The 13,402-nt window shown below is 44.9% G+C and overlaps 1 protein-coding gene across 3 annotated transcripts in view; it reads left to right on the top strand.

Moving 5' to 3' along the window:
• The first annotated feature begins 3,761 nt into the window (after positions 1–3,761).
• Mlc1 (modulator of VRAC current 1) overlaps positions 3,762–13,402 on the top strand; it is a 28,356-nt gene continuing 18,715 nt past the window's right edge. Inside the window, exons 1-8 of one of the 3 annotated variants that reach the window (XM_045152731.1) lie at positions 3,763–4,182; positions 4,666–4,879; positions 6,067–6,156; positions 9,092–9,145; positions 9,414–9,515; positions 11,298–11,399; positions 11,772–11,843; positions 13,095–13,211. In XM_045152731.1, coding sequence (XP_045008666.1) covers positions 4,685–4,879; positions 6,067–6,156; positions 9,092–9,145; positions 9,414–9,515; positions 11,298–11,399; positions 11,772–11,843; positions 13,095–13,211 — 732 coding nt within the window. In that variant the 5' untranslated portion in view covers positions 3,763–4,182; positions 4,666–4,684. Of the gene's footprint in view, positions 4,183–4,665; positions 4,880–6,066; positions 6,157–9,091; positions 9,146–9,413; positions 9,516–11,297; positions 11,400–11,771; positions 11,844–13,094; positions 13,212–13,402 lie in introns of all 3 variants that reach the window. The other 2 variants (XM_045152732.1, XM_045152733.1) reach the window with 2 other exon arrangements.

Raw genomic sequence — 13,402 nt, 5'->3', positions numbered from 1 at the left:
GGTTGGCGGTTACCACGAGGGAGACGGAGGAGCTACATGGCAATGACGTCATACCGAATGAGCACGGTATCCTGTCAAGAAGGCGGGGCTTCATGTCAGGGGCGTGGCATTAAGCCTGGGCAGGCAGTTTCTACCTCTGTTCACTTAGGAGAAAAGATTTGGGCTTTCATCATACATGTAGGTGACATTTTCTCAAATGCTCTTTCATACCCATGGAAATAAATGATCAGGTACTTTTTCTGTTTTAGTCTGATAATGGAGCAGATTTCATTGAGTGGCTGATGTTAAGCCAACCTTGTTGCGGTAAAAAAAACTCTTGGTCCTGATTTCTCATCCTTGCCTTATATTCTTTGATTCAACTAGCCAATTTTATCAAGGGTTTTGGGACCTATACTCATGAAAGATGTTTGTTTGTCATTTTCTTTCCTTTTTTGCGTCATTTTGGTGATAGCCAGCCAAAATAGCTGGGAGTGCTCCTTGGTCCTCCGTGAGGATTTAGTATATTTTATTCTTCAGGTGAGCGGACATGATGGCTCAAGCCTTTAATCCCAGATGCTGACGTAAGATGTCCCTGAGGTGGAGGCTAGCCAGGGCTAGAGAGAGACCCTGCCTCAAAGAAAAAAAGAAAGGAAGAAAGAGAGGGAGGGAGGAAGGAAGGAAGGGAGGAAGGAAAAAAAAGAAAGCTGGGTGGTGGCATTTGCTTTTAATCCTAGCACTCAGGAGGCAGAGGTAGGAGAATCACCATGAGTTCAAGGCCACCCTGAGACTACATAATGAATTCCAGATCAACCTGGACTACAGTGAAAATCTACCTTGAAAAACAAAAAGAAAGGCTCTCTCTCTCTCCCTCTCTTATTTCTTTGGGATTTTTAAAAAAATTATTTGTAAGCAGAGAGAGACACACATAGAGAGAATGGGTATGCCAGGGCCTCTAGCCATTGCAAACAAACTCCAGACACGTGCACCTTGTGCATCTGGCTTACCTGGGTACTGGGGAATTGAACCCGGGCCCTTTGGCTTTGCAGGCAAGCACCTTAACCGCTAAGCCATCTCTCCAGCCCCTGAGACTGCCTCTTCTGTGTTTAATAGGAAAGCACCAGGGGCTGGAGAGATGGGTTAGCAGTTAGGGTGTTTGCCTGCAAAGCCAAAGTACCTAGGCTCGATTCTCCCGGATCGATGTAAGCCAGATGCACAAGTGGGTGCATGCGCCTGGTGTTTGTCTACAGTGGCTGGAAGTCCTGGCAAGCACTCCACCAATGAGTTACATCCCCAACCCATGGAATGCCATTTAAAAATGTAGGCATTGGGCTGGAGAAATGGCTTAGCGGTTAAGCGTTTGCCTGTGAAGCCTAAGGACCCTGGTTCGAGGCTTGATTCCCCAGGACCCACGTTAGCCAGATGCACAAGGGGGCGCACGCATCTGGAATTCGTCTGCAGTGGCTGGAAGCCCTGGCACACCCATTCTCTCCCTCTCTCTCTCTCTCTCTCTCTCTCTCTCTCTGTCTCTTTCTCTGTAACTCTCAAATAAATAAATAAAAATAAACCAAAAAAAATAAAAAAATAAATGTAGGCATTTAAAACTGCAAATTTCTATTTAGGCTTTTATTTAGTTGCATCCTACAAAATTTGATTGGTATTTTTCACCTTATTGTGATTTCTTTGAGTCATGTAGGATGTTGTTGCTGCTGCTGTTTGTATTTTCAGGTATATTGTTTAATATTTGAGTATTTAGAGATTTTCCTGATGAGTCTCTTACTGATTTCTAATTTAACTTGATCTTGGTCATAGAATACAATCTGAACAACTTCAGTCTTTTCTTTTAAAAAAAATTATCAAGGACCAGGCGTGGTGGTGCACACCTTTAATCCCAGCACATGGGAGGCAGAGGTAGGAGGATTGCTGTGAGTTGAGGCCAGCCTGAAACTACATAGTGAACCAGGTCAGCCTGGGCTAGAGAGAAACCCTACCTCGAAAAACAAACAAAAGAAAAGCACCTTATCAAGGCTTTTCCGTGTGTATATAGTCTCCTTGCCTGGATGTTCTACATCATACAAATATTTTGTCGTGTTGGTCAGGGGTCTGATTTATTTCTGGATCAGCCAGGATATTTTTGTTTTTCTATATCAGATTGGTCACTTGAATTGAAAGCTTTCTTCTTGAGATGGCAGGGAGTACCTCAGTCTTTACACATGAATGTGCATCATGAAGCCATTTTGGGTTTGTTGTGGAGAATGCACAGGGTAATGAGAAGAGTCTCAGGGATTTATTGGTCTGGTGGAAAGAGTCATCCTCAGAAATGAGGGTTGGACAATCCCAGTCAGATTTCTCTTCAAGGGCAGTGTGTAATGGGAGTTAGGAGCTGTGCCAGCCTAAGCCACTGCCCTGAGTCATTCTTCTGTATTTTCACTCATATGCTCCCAAAATGTCACAAACAAAACATATGAACCTCCAAAACCTTCACCTTCTGGCAGTCTGAACTCAGCCCACATCACTCACAGCAGATCATATTGGCTTTTACAGATATATCTGAAATTGCATCCCTCCCCATCACCTCCAGTTAGCACCTGCTCCCCACCCCAGCCTATTCTTTACCCAGAACCAGATGCCATACTGCTCAGACCACTCTAACAGGCCCACCTCAGAGTCAAGGTCAAATGGTTTCCATGCCCACAAGTGTCTTGTACTTGGATGGCCTCTACATCCCATCTCCCAGGATTCAGTGTGCACTCTCCTCCAGCTTTACTCTTGCCTCCCAGGACATTTGCACATATAGGCCTCCAGCTCATCTGCCTTTGACTCCAATGTCTCCTTCTCACTGAAACTTCCTCTGGCTCTCCAATCCCTTTCAAACCTCTCTTCACAGAGAGAAAGTCAAGTGTGCGAACATGCGTCATACTGTTCATTGTCCACCCTGGAGCATAAACACATGGAAAGAACTGTGGCCTGAACTACTCACTCTAAATAGTTGCTGAAGGCTGCATAGATATTGGAGTGTGAATGGGGGATTCAATGGGCAGAGGGAGAAAGGGCAATTGTAAGGTCGTGTGAAAGAACAGGAACTGGTCTAGAAACTAGTGCTATTAGCAGCAACAAGGACTCACTTCCCAAGCAACTGTTTATGAGGTTATGATGGTGGGGAAGGAGTGCTTGAGTATGTTTTCTCTCTCTGATTAAAGACAGTGTGCTGGCATTCCTTACTAGTGAGCAATTTTGGAAAACTAAAAAGTGATTATCTGCTCAGTATTTTTCTTCAAACAAAAGAAACAAAAAGGGGTTGAATCCAGTTGTACAAATTTTCTTAATCATTTTAGAACTAAGTAAGTTTGGGAAGTTTCATTACCCACTCAAAATAAGTTCTAGACTCCTCAGGGAATAGTTTGTGTAAATTATTTGTAACCTTTCTTGTGTGGTTGAAAGGCTTAATACCATCAAACATCCCCAATTTTAAACCAATGACTGCCCACCAGTCAGGGTGTGGGTCTGTGGTTCAAGGACCTGTTTTTTTTTTTTTTTTTTAAAACTCTGGGCTGCGCCTTTTTTGCAATGTGCACAAAGAAACTGTCATAATTGCCAAGGCGCCAGTGTCTCTGAGCGAATGAAACATATTCATGTCCTTTTCTCTGCCTAGTGAGCAGAAATAAAGGGTACAAGACCATGCCTGCCAGTCCTTGGGGCTGCCATGGGAACTGGAAGTGGAATTCCCAGCAGGGACCAAACCAGCCAAATTAAGAACATAAAAGTTTATGTGGCCTTGTGTAGGAGATTTCTACCATGTGATAATGGAAGTCAGAGAAAGGCTGCTTGGATGGATGTTTGATATAACTTTAGAATATAATATTTTGTTTCAGGCCCAAGGCTGGCCAGGGCCCTAAATATACTGGTCTCTCATCTTAGCAGTACTTTTTCCTTCCAAGACCTACCTGACCATTCTATAGTAAGTTTGGGCCTGGCTGTGGCCCTTCCTTTCCTCATCAGGTTAGGACAGCTCTAAACCAGTGGTTACACAACTAAGATGAATGTTTTTAGAATCTACTTGCTTCCTCTCATTGAAATTCAGGAAGCCTTGTGCCTGCCCCTGGCTAAAGTACAATTTAGCTGAGCTTTTGTTCCACTTGTGAATAGTTTTTGCTGGAAGCCCCTCAGCCAGACGCCAGTGATCCCAACAGCCGGACAACAGCAGAGGTAAGCACATAGATGTTAAATTGCAGAGTAGGTGCCTCTTTTGCAATCTCATGTTCTGTCTGTTCCTTGTGTTGAATCAGTGGATTCCCCGTTTGGGATTTGAAAAGTTGCTGCTAGATGCTGAAATGTACTGTATCTGAGGACGCAAATAAGTAGTCTAAAATCTTGTCCTGAATTCAGATGGGTTACCCGGAAAGTAATTTTATTCATGTTTAGAATTGTGCTTGTTTTCTTCAAGTTCACAGTACTGTGGTATGAACATGTTCCTTTGTTAAAAGATGTATTTCCATAGGTTAGGCATGGTGGTGTGCACTTTATTCAAGAGCTCCAGGCCAGTCTGGGCTACACAGAGTTACTTTGTCTCAAAAACAAAACAAAGATCTTAGTACTGTTGGAGTTTGTCAGTGATCAAAGTCAATGATGATTTCATTGTACATGTGTGAGTCCATGAGCCTCAGTTGACTGTGGTGCCATCCCTTATAGTGTGCTTTGGCCAAGTGCCATGACACGGGAGGGCCAATTCAGGGAAGAACTGGGCTATGATCGGATGCCCACACTGGAGCGGGGTCGGCAGGACCCAGGACGGCAGGACCCTGGCAGCTATACTCCTGACTCAAAGCCCAAGGATCTTCAGCTGTCAAAGAGGCTGCCTCCATGCTTCAACTATAAGACGTGGGTCTTTTCCGTATTGATGGGGGTGAGTAGCTAGATACCACCTCAGAGGGCAACAAGTCCCTTGTCCTTTGAGTCTCTGTCATGTCCCAAAGTGCACAAGGCCCCATACCATGAGTTACTCTGTCCCAGGTGTTCAGAAAAGAGCAGCTCCCACTTTGTTGGGGTGACTCTTAGATACTGAAACATTTATTTGCTCATGTCCTCTAAGGTTTTTTTCTCAGTTATTGTCAGAACAGGAGCCTGTGCTCCTACACTCTGCTATTCCACCAAGGCAAGGCAGTCCAGAACTGTGCTGAGCCCACAGGCTACCAGACAGGTGGCCCCCATGTGGGGCCCAGACATGGCCTTCAAGGAGTGACCTATAAAGGTGAGAGGCTATCTTGGGCTGCAAGGTAGCTCTGTGGCTTTCCAGTTGTAGCCAAGGCAGGAGTTAGGAACATAGAACAGAAAAGACTGTAGGGGCCATGAGGGTCATGGGGACAACAGGAAACTGGAGGACTGGAATGGGTAGAGCTAGAGGGCAGATCCAAGCTGACAGAACCAAATATTAAAGGGAGTTTTCTGGGGCACTGGGACATTTATACATACAGTTGTAGATAGCCAAGGAACTAAAAGAGTCATTTGGTCCTATGTTTGCACAGTCATCAAGGGCCAAGTCACTAGACGTACCTGTGTGGCAGGATCTGGTTTCTGTGTAACTGAGAACCTATGTTCAGACTGGGACCCCTCCATTTCCATGCCCCAGACTCTCCAAGTCATCCCTACAAAACACCCAGCTGGGTTCTGTAATGACTTACATCTCAAAGTAAAGTTTAGCCTGGTGTCTCCCAAGGTCATTATGAAGACTATTGGTCCTGTAGACCCTGGTTCTGGCCATCATTTTGCAGATGCCTGTTTGGGTTAGCTTCCTCAGAGGCAGTCGAACATGCACTGTTTCCCAGGCTCAGAGAATGGGCCTGGGGTACAATCCCAAAGTCTCTGAAATCACCTTCTCTCTCCCAAATAACAAAGATAGTGGTCCCTGCTCTGGCACCATAGGTAAGGATGGAAAGGTTCATTTCTTGAGCTTTGTCCTGCTAAATAAATGCTAGGTAGTTTGGTTAATGCAGGGAAGCATTTAGGTCACAAAGAGTTAGGCATTCCTTCTTTGAGTGTCTAATCTTCAGACAGAGACACATTATAACATGAACTTATGATGTTCTTTTGCAGAGCTGCCTTCTGGTGACCTCCGGGTTTTCACTTTACCTGGGGAATGTGTTCCCCTCTGAGATGGATTACTTGCGGTGTGCAGCAGGCTCTGTAAGCATGCTCCTCAACCACATATATCAGCTCCCTAGTTGTTCATCATCCATTCAAGTGTCTGTTCCTCACTCAAAAATTTCTCATGTGACCAGTTTCAATACTTTTGTGAATTTAAAAAATGTTTTATTTATTTGAGAGAGACAGGGAGGGAAGGAATGGGTTTACCCAGGCTTCTTGCCACTACAAATGAATTCTAGATGCATTCACCACTTTGCACATCTGTCTTTACATGGGTCCTAGGGAATCTAACCCAGGCCAGCAGGCTTTGCAAGCAAGCATCTTTAACCACTAAGCCATATCTTCAACCCCAGTTTAAAGACTTTTGAAAATTATCAAGAATTTTATTTTGTAGACATCCATGTAAGAAACAGCACTTGGGATCCTGATGTGTTCTAATAGCCTACTCTAGCTATTTCAGCTGACCTTGATAGTCAGGGGCAACCCTGCTCCTCTCAAATCTTAGTGCTATGTTTCTAGAATCTCATCCACTGCCAGGTCTGGGTGTGGACACTGTCCTTACAGGAGTAGGAGACATAGCCACTGGCATACTCCAAGGCCCTGAGGCTCCTGCATCCTCAGAATCTGGCCAGCCTAAGCATAGAACACATCACCCCACCCCATAGGGTCCTTTGTGTGTCAAGATGGGGGAGCTGAACCATGGGAACTCCCCAGAGCCACCCTCTGGTCCTCAGAGGTTCTGGATCCCCAATACCCTTCCTGTTTACTTATTGACTGGCCAGCACAGGCCAAGGTTCCTGGGAACCTTTCCCTTCCCAGCCCTGTGCCAGGCTCCCTATCCCTCCTGCATAAACACTGCTCCTGACTGGTCCTATCAGTGGCCTCAGGTATCTTACAAGACAATGGACACTAGTGTCATGTAGCCCCACACCCCAATACATGTAGGTATGCTACTGGGGCCTCTGTCCCCTTAGAATAAAACATTAAAAAATATGAGCTGCTCCCTGACACACAGACTCTCTCTCTCCTGCCCCCCCTTCACTTGTTCTCTGTGGAAACTTCTTTATCTAGACCATGGGGCCAGCCCTTGGTAAAGTCAGAGTAACTCTGACCCAGATTATCCCTGGGTGGTACTCTCCTATGCAGTGACCCCAGGACTCCAGAGGCAGGGACACTCATTCTTGCCTTGTTCTATTCCTGACAGTCATCTTCTTAGATAGCAGTGTTAGGCCCTTGGGTCACCTGAGAGGGTCCCATGGTAGACCTTCAATAGCCTTTTATCCACCTTAGTCACCAGCACAGGCCCCTTATGCAGGCTTCTCCTGCTAACCCCATTGCTCACCTTCACGTAGGCATACCCAGAGGTCTTTGCCCCCTGAGACCCCAATCTGCTGCTCTTTTAGGGAGTTGGGTTCTTTACCTACAGGAGTAATACTACATGGCTCACCAGGCCTGGACTTGCCCATCTCCACCTTCCTCCCTCTGATACACCTTTACTACTGTCCTCCCCTATGCTTGACTACTGTTTGTAGTCACAGTTCAGTCAGAATATGTGGTCTGGATGCCAGCCCCTGAAGCTGTGGGATCCCTGAGCACTTCTTCTACTTTCACATAGATATTTTTCCGGGTAATTCTTCAACAGAGACCATTGCTGCCTGGTCTATTGTATTAGTCAGGGTTCTCTAGAGGAACAGAATTACTAGAATGAATTATTTTATAAAGGGAATTTATTGGATTAGCTTACAGTAGTCCAATAGCAGTTGCAGGCCCAAGAATCACCGAACCTGGTAGCTGCTCAGTCCACGTGGCCAGATGCCTCAGCAGTCCCGACCTGGCACTGCAGATGGTGCCAGAAAGCCTGGAGGCTTCCTAAGGAGCCGCTGGGTTTCGATCCACGTGGGTCTTCAGTTGATGTTGGTCTTTAGTCCGTACCGGTCTTCAATCCATGCTAGAAGGTAGGGAGCAGCTCCGGCAGCCAAGTGGAAGAAAGGAAGGAAAAGGGAACTCTTCTACCCAGAGCTTCCTTATATCAAGTCCCTCTCTGAGCGGGGCCGCCCACTCTGGGGGGAAGGGCTCACCCTGGGAGAAAGACCCCCTCCTTTAGTTGATCCTTCCTAGAAGCAGCCTGTGGATTACTAAACAGATCAAGTTGACAACACCTTAACTATCACATCTATGTTATATTCTGACTTCCATTCTCACACAGATATATATGTGTGTGTGTATGTATGTATGTATGTGTATGTATATGTATATATATAAGCAAATATACATATATAAGTATATATATATGTATATGTATATATATATATAATTTTTGTTTTGTTTTGTTTTTCGAGGTAGGGTCTCACTGTAGCCCAGGCTGACCTGGAATTCACTATGTAGTCTCAGGGTGGCCTCAAACTCACGGCAACCCTCCTACCTCTGCCTCCCGAGTGCTGGGATCAAAGGCATGCTCCACCATGCCCGGCTCTTAGAATATTTAAAAAAAAAAATAAATGAAGAGGCAGGTGTGGTGGCACACGCCTTTGGTGCCAGCACTCAGGAGGCAGAGGTAGGAGGATTACCAACAGTTTGAGGCCACCCTGAGACTACATAGTGAATTCCAGGTCAGACTGGGCTACAGTGAGACCCTACCTCGAAAAACAAAACAAACAAAAAGAATAAAAAATAAATAAATTTGAAGTACCCAGGGACCTTCAGGGTTGAGGACCCTCCTTATGTCAGGTAGACTAACCAATGATTATTTGCCTCAGACTAGTCTGGAAGCTTAGATGTTATATAATGCATTACTATTTTAGTTTTATGTGGACCTTCAGGTCAAACTCAGGGCCTTGAATATGAAAGGCAAGAACTCTATCACTGAGCTGCATCTACTCTGCAGTACATTATTTCAAGGTTGCCACTGTCCAGCACAAGGCTCAGGCAAACCTGCAGTAAACCCAGGTTCTGTTTTTTTTTTTTTTTTTTCCAGTGCCTCCCCTCTGCAATTGTGAGCTTTGCTGTTGCAAGGAGAAATGTCAGTGCGGTGAGTCTAGCCCTCAGTACAGCCTCTGAAAACTTGGGGGCTCTGTGATACTTGGCCATGATGTACCCACATGTTCTATGGGTGGGTGGAGCCCTTAAGGATTCCTAGAGGTTGTTCCAAATGGTAGTTTCCCGCCCTGTCCTATTCCTGCAGACAGTGCATCCCTCTACTGTTACAGTCTATAGTATTTTAGTGATCTTTAATATGAATATTGTCTTTATTCCTATAATTATTCAAAGAAAGAAACTCCTCCTGACTTGTTTTTCAGATTCCCAACTTTCAGATATTGTTTGTTTCTACATTTGCTGTTACCACTACATGCTTAATCTGGTTTGGATGCAAACTGATCTTGAATCCATCAGCAATAAATGTAAGTCACTAGAAAGGGATGTGGGTCATGATGCATTTCCTATTTTTCACCCGGACCATGTCTCTCTTCCTCCTGATTTCAGATACTAGGGCTCTGCTCCCACCAAGTGAAAGTGAGTCCACTTTAGTTGAACTGACAATTCATGATAAATTATGTGTCACTGCTCTTGTTGACAAGTGTTTAAAGGTGCCTGTGTTTCTGAAGGAAGAAATGTCCACAGTGAACCAGAATTCACTACATTGGACAGATTTATGAACAAATAACATTCTAGTATCCCCCCAACATATTCTTTAAAAGTTAACAGTAACTGGCCTGGGGTGCTGCTCAGGGTAGAGCACTTGCATAGCATGTGTAAAACTGTGGGGTCTATCCCATCACCACATATATAAGAAAATTAACACTAACATGATGCCATTTTTCATCAAATCTATGGTACTATTGATTGTAAGACTGGGATATAATTGTCATTTTATGTACTACTGTGAAAAGTAGAAAAAGATAACTTAAAAAATGATAGCCAAAGAGAAAAATCTCATAGAAATGAGGGTAAAGTTATGTAAGAATCTAAGGAGTTCCCAAGCCACCATGCACAGAAGAGACAGTCCTGCTCACTGGACACAAGAACTATTCAGCATAATCAGCAAGGTGGTTGGGTGTGATAATCAACATAAAATATTAATTATGCCAACAAAAATTGAAAATATATTCAAAATATAGATATCATCTTGTAGAATGAGGTTTATAGAGTCAAGTGTGGTGGCACATACCTGTACAAATTCCAGCCCTTGGAAGGTGGAGGGAGGAAGATAGAATAGAATAGTTCAAGGTCATCACTGGCTACAAAGTGAGTTTGAAACCAGCCTGGTCTATGTTACGCCTTGTCTCAAAAACAGAATAAGCAAATAGAGGTTGGAGAAATGGCTCAGTAGTTAAGGCACTGCCTTTAAAGGATAATGATCTACATTTGATTCCCTAGAGCCCACATGAACCAGATGTACAAGGTGTTGCGTGCTTCTGAGGTTTGTGTGCAGTGGCTGAAGGCCCTAGTGTGCCCGTATGCTCCCTCTCTTGCTCTTTCACTTTCTCTCTCTGTATCTCTCCGCTTGCAATTAAATAAATGAAACATCTTAATAAAAAAGCAGGGCTGGAGAGATGGCTTAGCAGTTAAACGCTTGCCTGTGAAGCCTAAGGACCCCGGTTCGAGGCTCGGTTCCCCAGGTCCCACGTTAGCCAGATGCACAAGGGGGTGCACGCGTCTGGAGTTCGTTTGCAGAGGCTGGAAGCCCTGGCGTGCCCATTCTCTCTCTCCCTCTATCTGTCTTTCTCTCTGTGTCTGTCACTCTCAAATAAATAAAAAAAAAAAATTAAAAAAAAAGGACTCTTGTAACTTTAAAAAAAAAAAAATCTGGGGCTGGAGAGATGGCTCAGAGGTTAAGGTGCTTGACTACAGTCTAACAACCCGGGTTCGACTCCCCAGTACCCATGTAAAGCCAGATGTACAGAGTGACACATGCATGTGGAGTTAATTTGCAATGGCAGGAGTCTCTGGAATGTCCATATTCATTCATTAATTCATTGTCTCTCTCCCCCACTTTATCTCTACTTGGAAAAAAAAAAAAAAAAGACCTACATGATACAATGGCAGTGTGCTGCCCACAGCTTATTCAGGCCTGTGACAAAAACAGGGGAACTGGTGTGGAGCCTGGAATGGCCAGTAAGGGAGAAAGGTCACTTCCTGAGGGAAGGGACATGGTGTCATTGAAGCATGTGCTCCCTTCGCAGATAAACTTCAACCTAATCCTGCTTCTGCTTCTGGAGCTTCTCATGGCAGCCACAGTGATTATCTCTGCACGTTCCAGTGAGGAGTCCTGCAGGAGGAAGAAGGTAAGTCTCTCACAACAATCTTGTGATGCCTCAGTTGGGCTTGACTGTGTGAGGGGTCCTCATGCACAGCTGAGGCCATGAGGGGGATGTGTGTGTGGTAGGGACTGTTATCCATGTTTGGAGGTAATGGTGCAAGGGTGTAAGAGGGAGACCAGATCAGCTACAATGTCTATGAGCTGTGATTGTGCTGATTTCATATGGTTACATGCAAGGGGTCTGTGTACCCTTGAGCTGTTTCTCAGGCCTGAGGACTGTGGCCTTCAGGAGGTCACATTTTAGAAGTGTGACCTGAACCCTCCCTGTGGCAGCTGGTGCTACATTGAGCTGAATGTACCTCACACTGTAACTCCACAAGGATTTTCTTCTTCCTAGGGCTCCATCTCTGAAAGCACCAGTGTTCTAGATGAAGTGACATTCCCTGCTCGGGTCCTAAAATCCTACTCTGTAAGAAAAACTTCCCTCTTCTCTTTATTTTTATTTTTATTTTTTATTTTTGAGGGGGAGTGGCATGCACATGTGAAAGTTAAAGGACAACCCAGGGTAGTTTATCCTCTCCTTGAACCTTGTTTTCAGACAGGATCTTTCATTGGTTTGTCACTGAGAAAGCTAAACTAGCTGGCCCACATGCTTTGAGATGTTTGCCTTTATGTGGGTATGGAAAACTTGGGCTCTGGTGAGCAGTTTGTGGAGCAAGTGTCTATATGTTCTTTTGTTAAAAACATTTATTTATTTATTTGAGAGAGAGAGAGAGAGAAATCAGACACAGAGAGAGGGAGTATGGGCATGCCAGGCCCTCCTGCCACTGGAAATGAACTCCAAATGCATGCACCACTTTGTGCATCTGGGTTTATGTAGCTACTAGGGAATCTAACCCAGACTGTCAAGCTTTGTAAGCAAGGTCCTTTAACTGCTGAGCCACTTCTCCAGCCCCCTTATGTCTCTTATAGACAATACATAGTGGTATTTTCTTTATTTGTGTGTGTATGTGTGTGTGCACACGTGTATATACACATACACATGGTCTTGCTGCTGCAAACAAATTCCCATCTAGCTTTTTATGAGGGTGTTGTGGGTTGAACCTGGGCTGGCAGGCTTTGTAATCAAGCACCTTTAAGTGCTGAGCCACCTACCTGGCCCTGTATTTTATTTTTTCTAGTTTGTCTATCATACTTTATGTCACCTGTTTCTTTTGGGGTTGTTACTGACATGTGTGTATCTATTTGTACTGTCCTTTACATGCTCTCTCCCTGTTTCCAGAGTTTCTTCTTCTGTGTCATGATGGTACTCAGGTGGGGATTCAATTTTCTTTGTCCATCTTGAGCCTTGTACATTCTGAATGTACAGAGGCCTGGCCTTGTCTGCAAAATGAGCCTCTACAGCCCGGTGATGGCTGGGCCAACTCCATGCCCATCTCCCTCAGGCTTAGCTCTAAATGTGAGCCTCATTATGGAGCAAGTGGGGAGGGGGCTGTCATCACTGTCTTCCTTTTTAGCCTTGTCTAATGGTTTTTCCATATGTGGTCAACTTGGCAGCATCCAAGGAGGTCAGCCTACTGAGCCTATGGACTGCTGTTGGAATACCCACATCTGCACATGGCATTCTGGGACTTTGGGATGTCTCCTCTCTCACTATGGGGACAGGCCCTCAGTTTTGTAACTCAGGAAAGTGACACTGTCCCATTACCCCCCCCTCTAGGTGGTTGAGGTGATTGCTGGTGTCTCTGCTGTCCTTGGTGGGGTGATCGCTCTAAATGTAGATGATGCTGTCTCAGGCCCACACCTCTCAGTGACATTCTTTTGGATCTTAGTGGCTGTGAGTACTTCCTAATTGGTCACCTCATCTGTCTGTCGCTGGCCTGACTACACAGTTGTAGCCACAGTTCTGAGCTCCTTCCTAAGATCTCATGTGGCTGGTCTTTGGGTGCACTTTTGATGGCATTCAGACAGGATAGCACATAGGAGACACTCCCTCACAAGAATCTGGGTACTGAGGATTAACTATGT

The sequence above is a fragment of the Jaculus jaculus genome, chromosome 6 (assembly GCF_020740685.1).
Source record: "Jaculus jaculus isolate mJacJac1 chromosome 6, mJacJac1.mat.Y.cur, whole genome shotgun sequence".
NCBI lineage: Eukaryota > Metazoa > Chordata > Mammalia > Rodentia > Dipodidae > Jaculus > Jaculus jaculus.
This window is presented reverse-complemented; position numbering and strand designations above follow the sequence as displayed.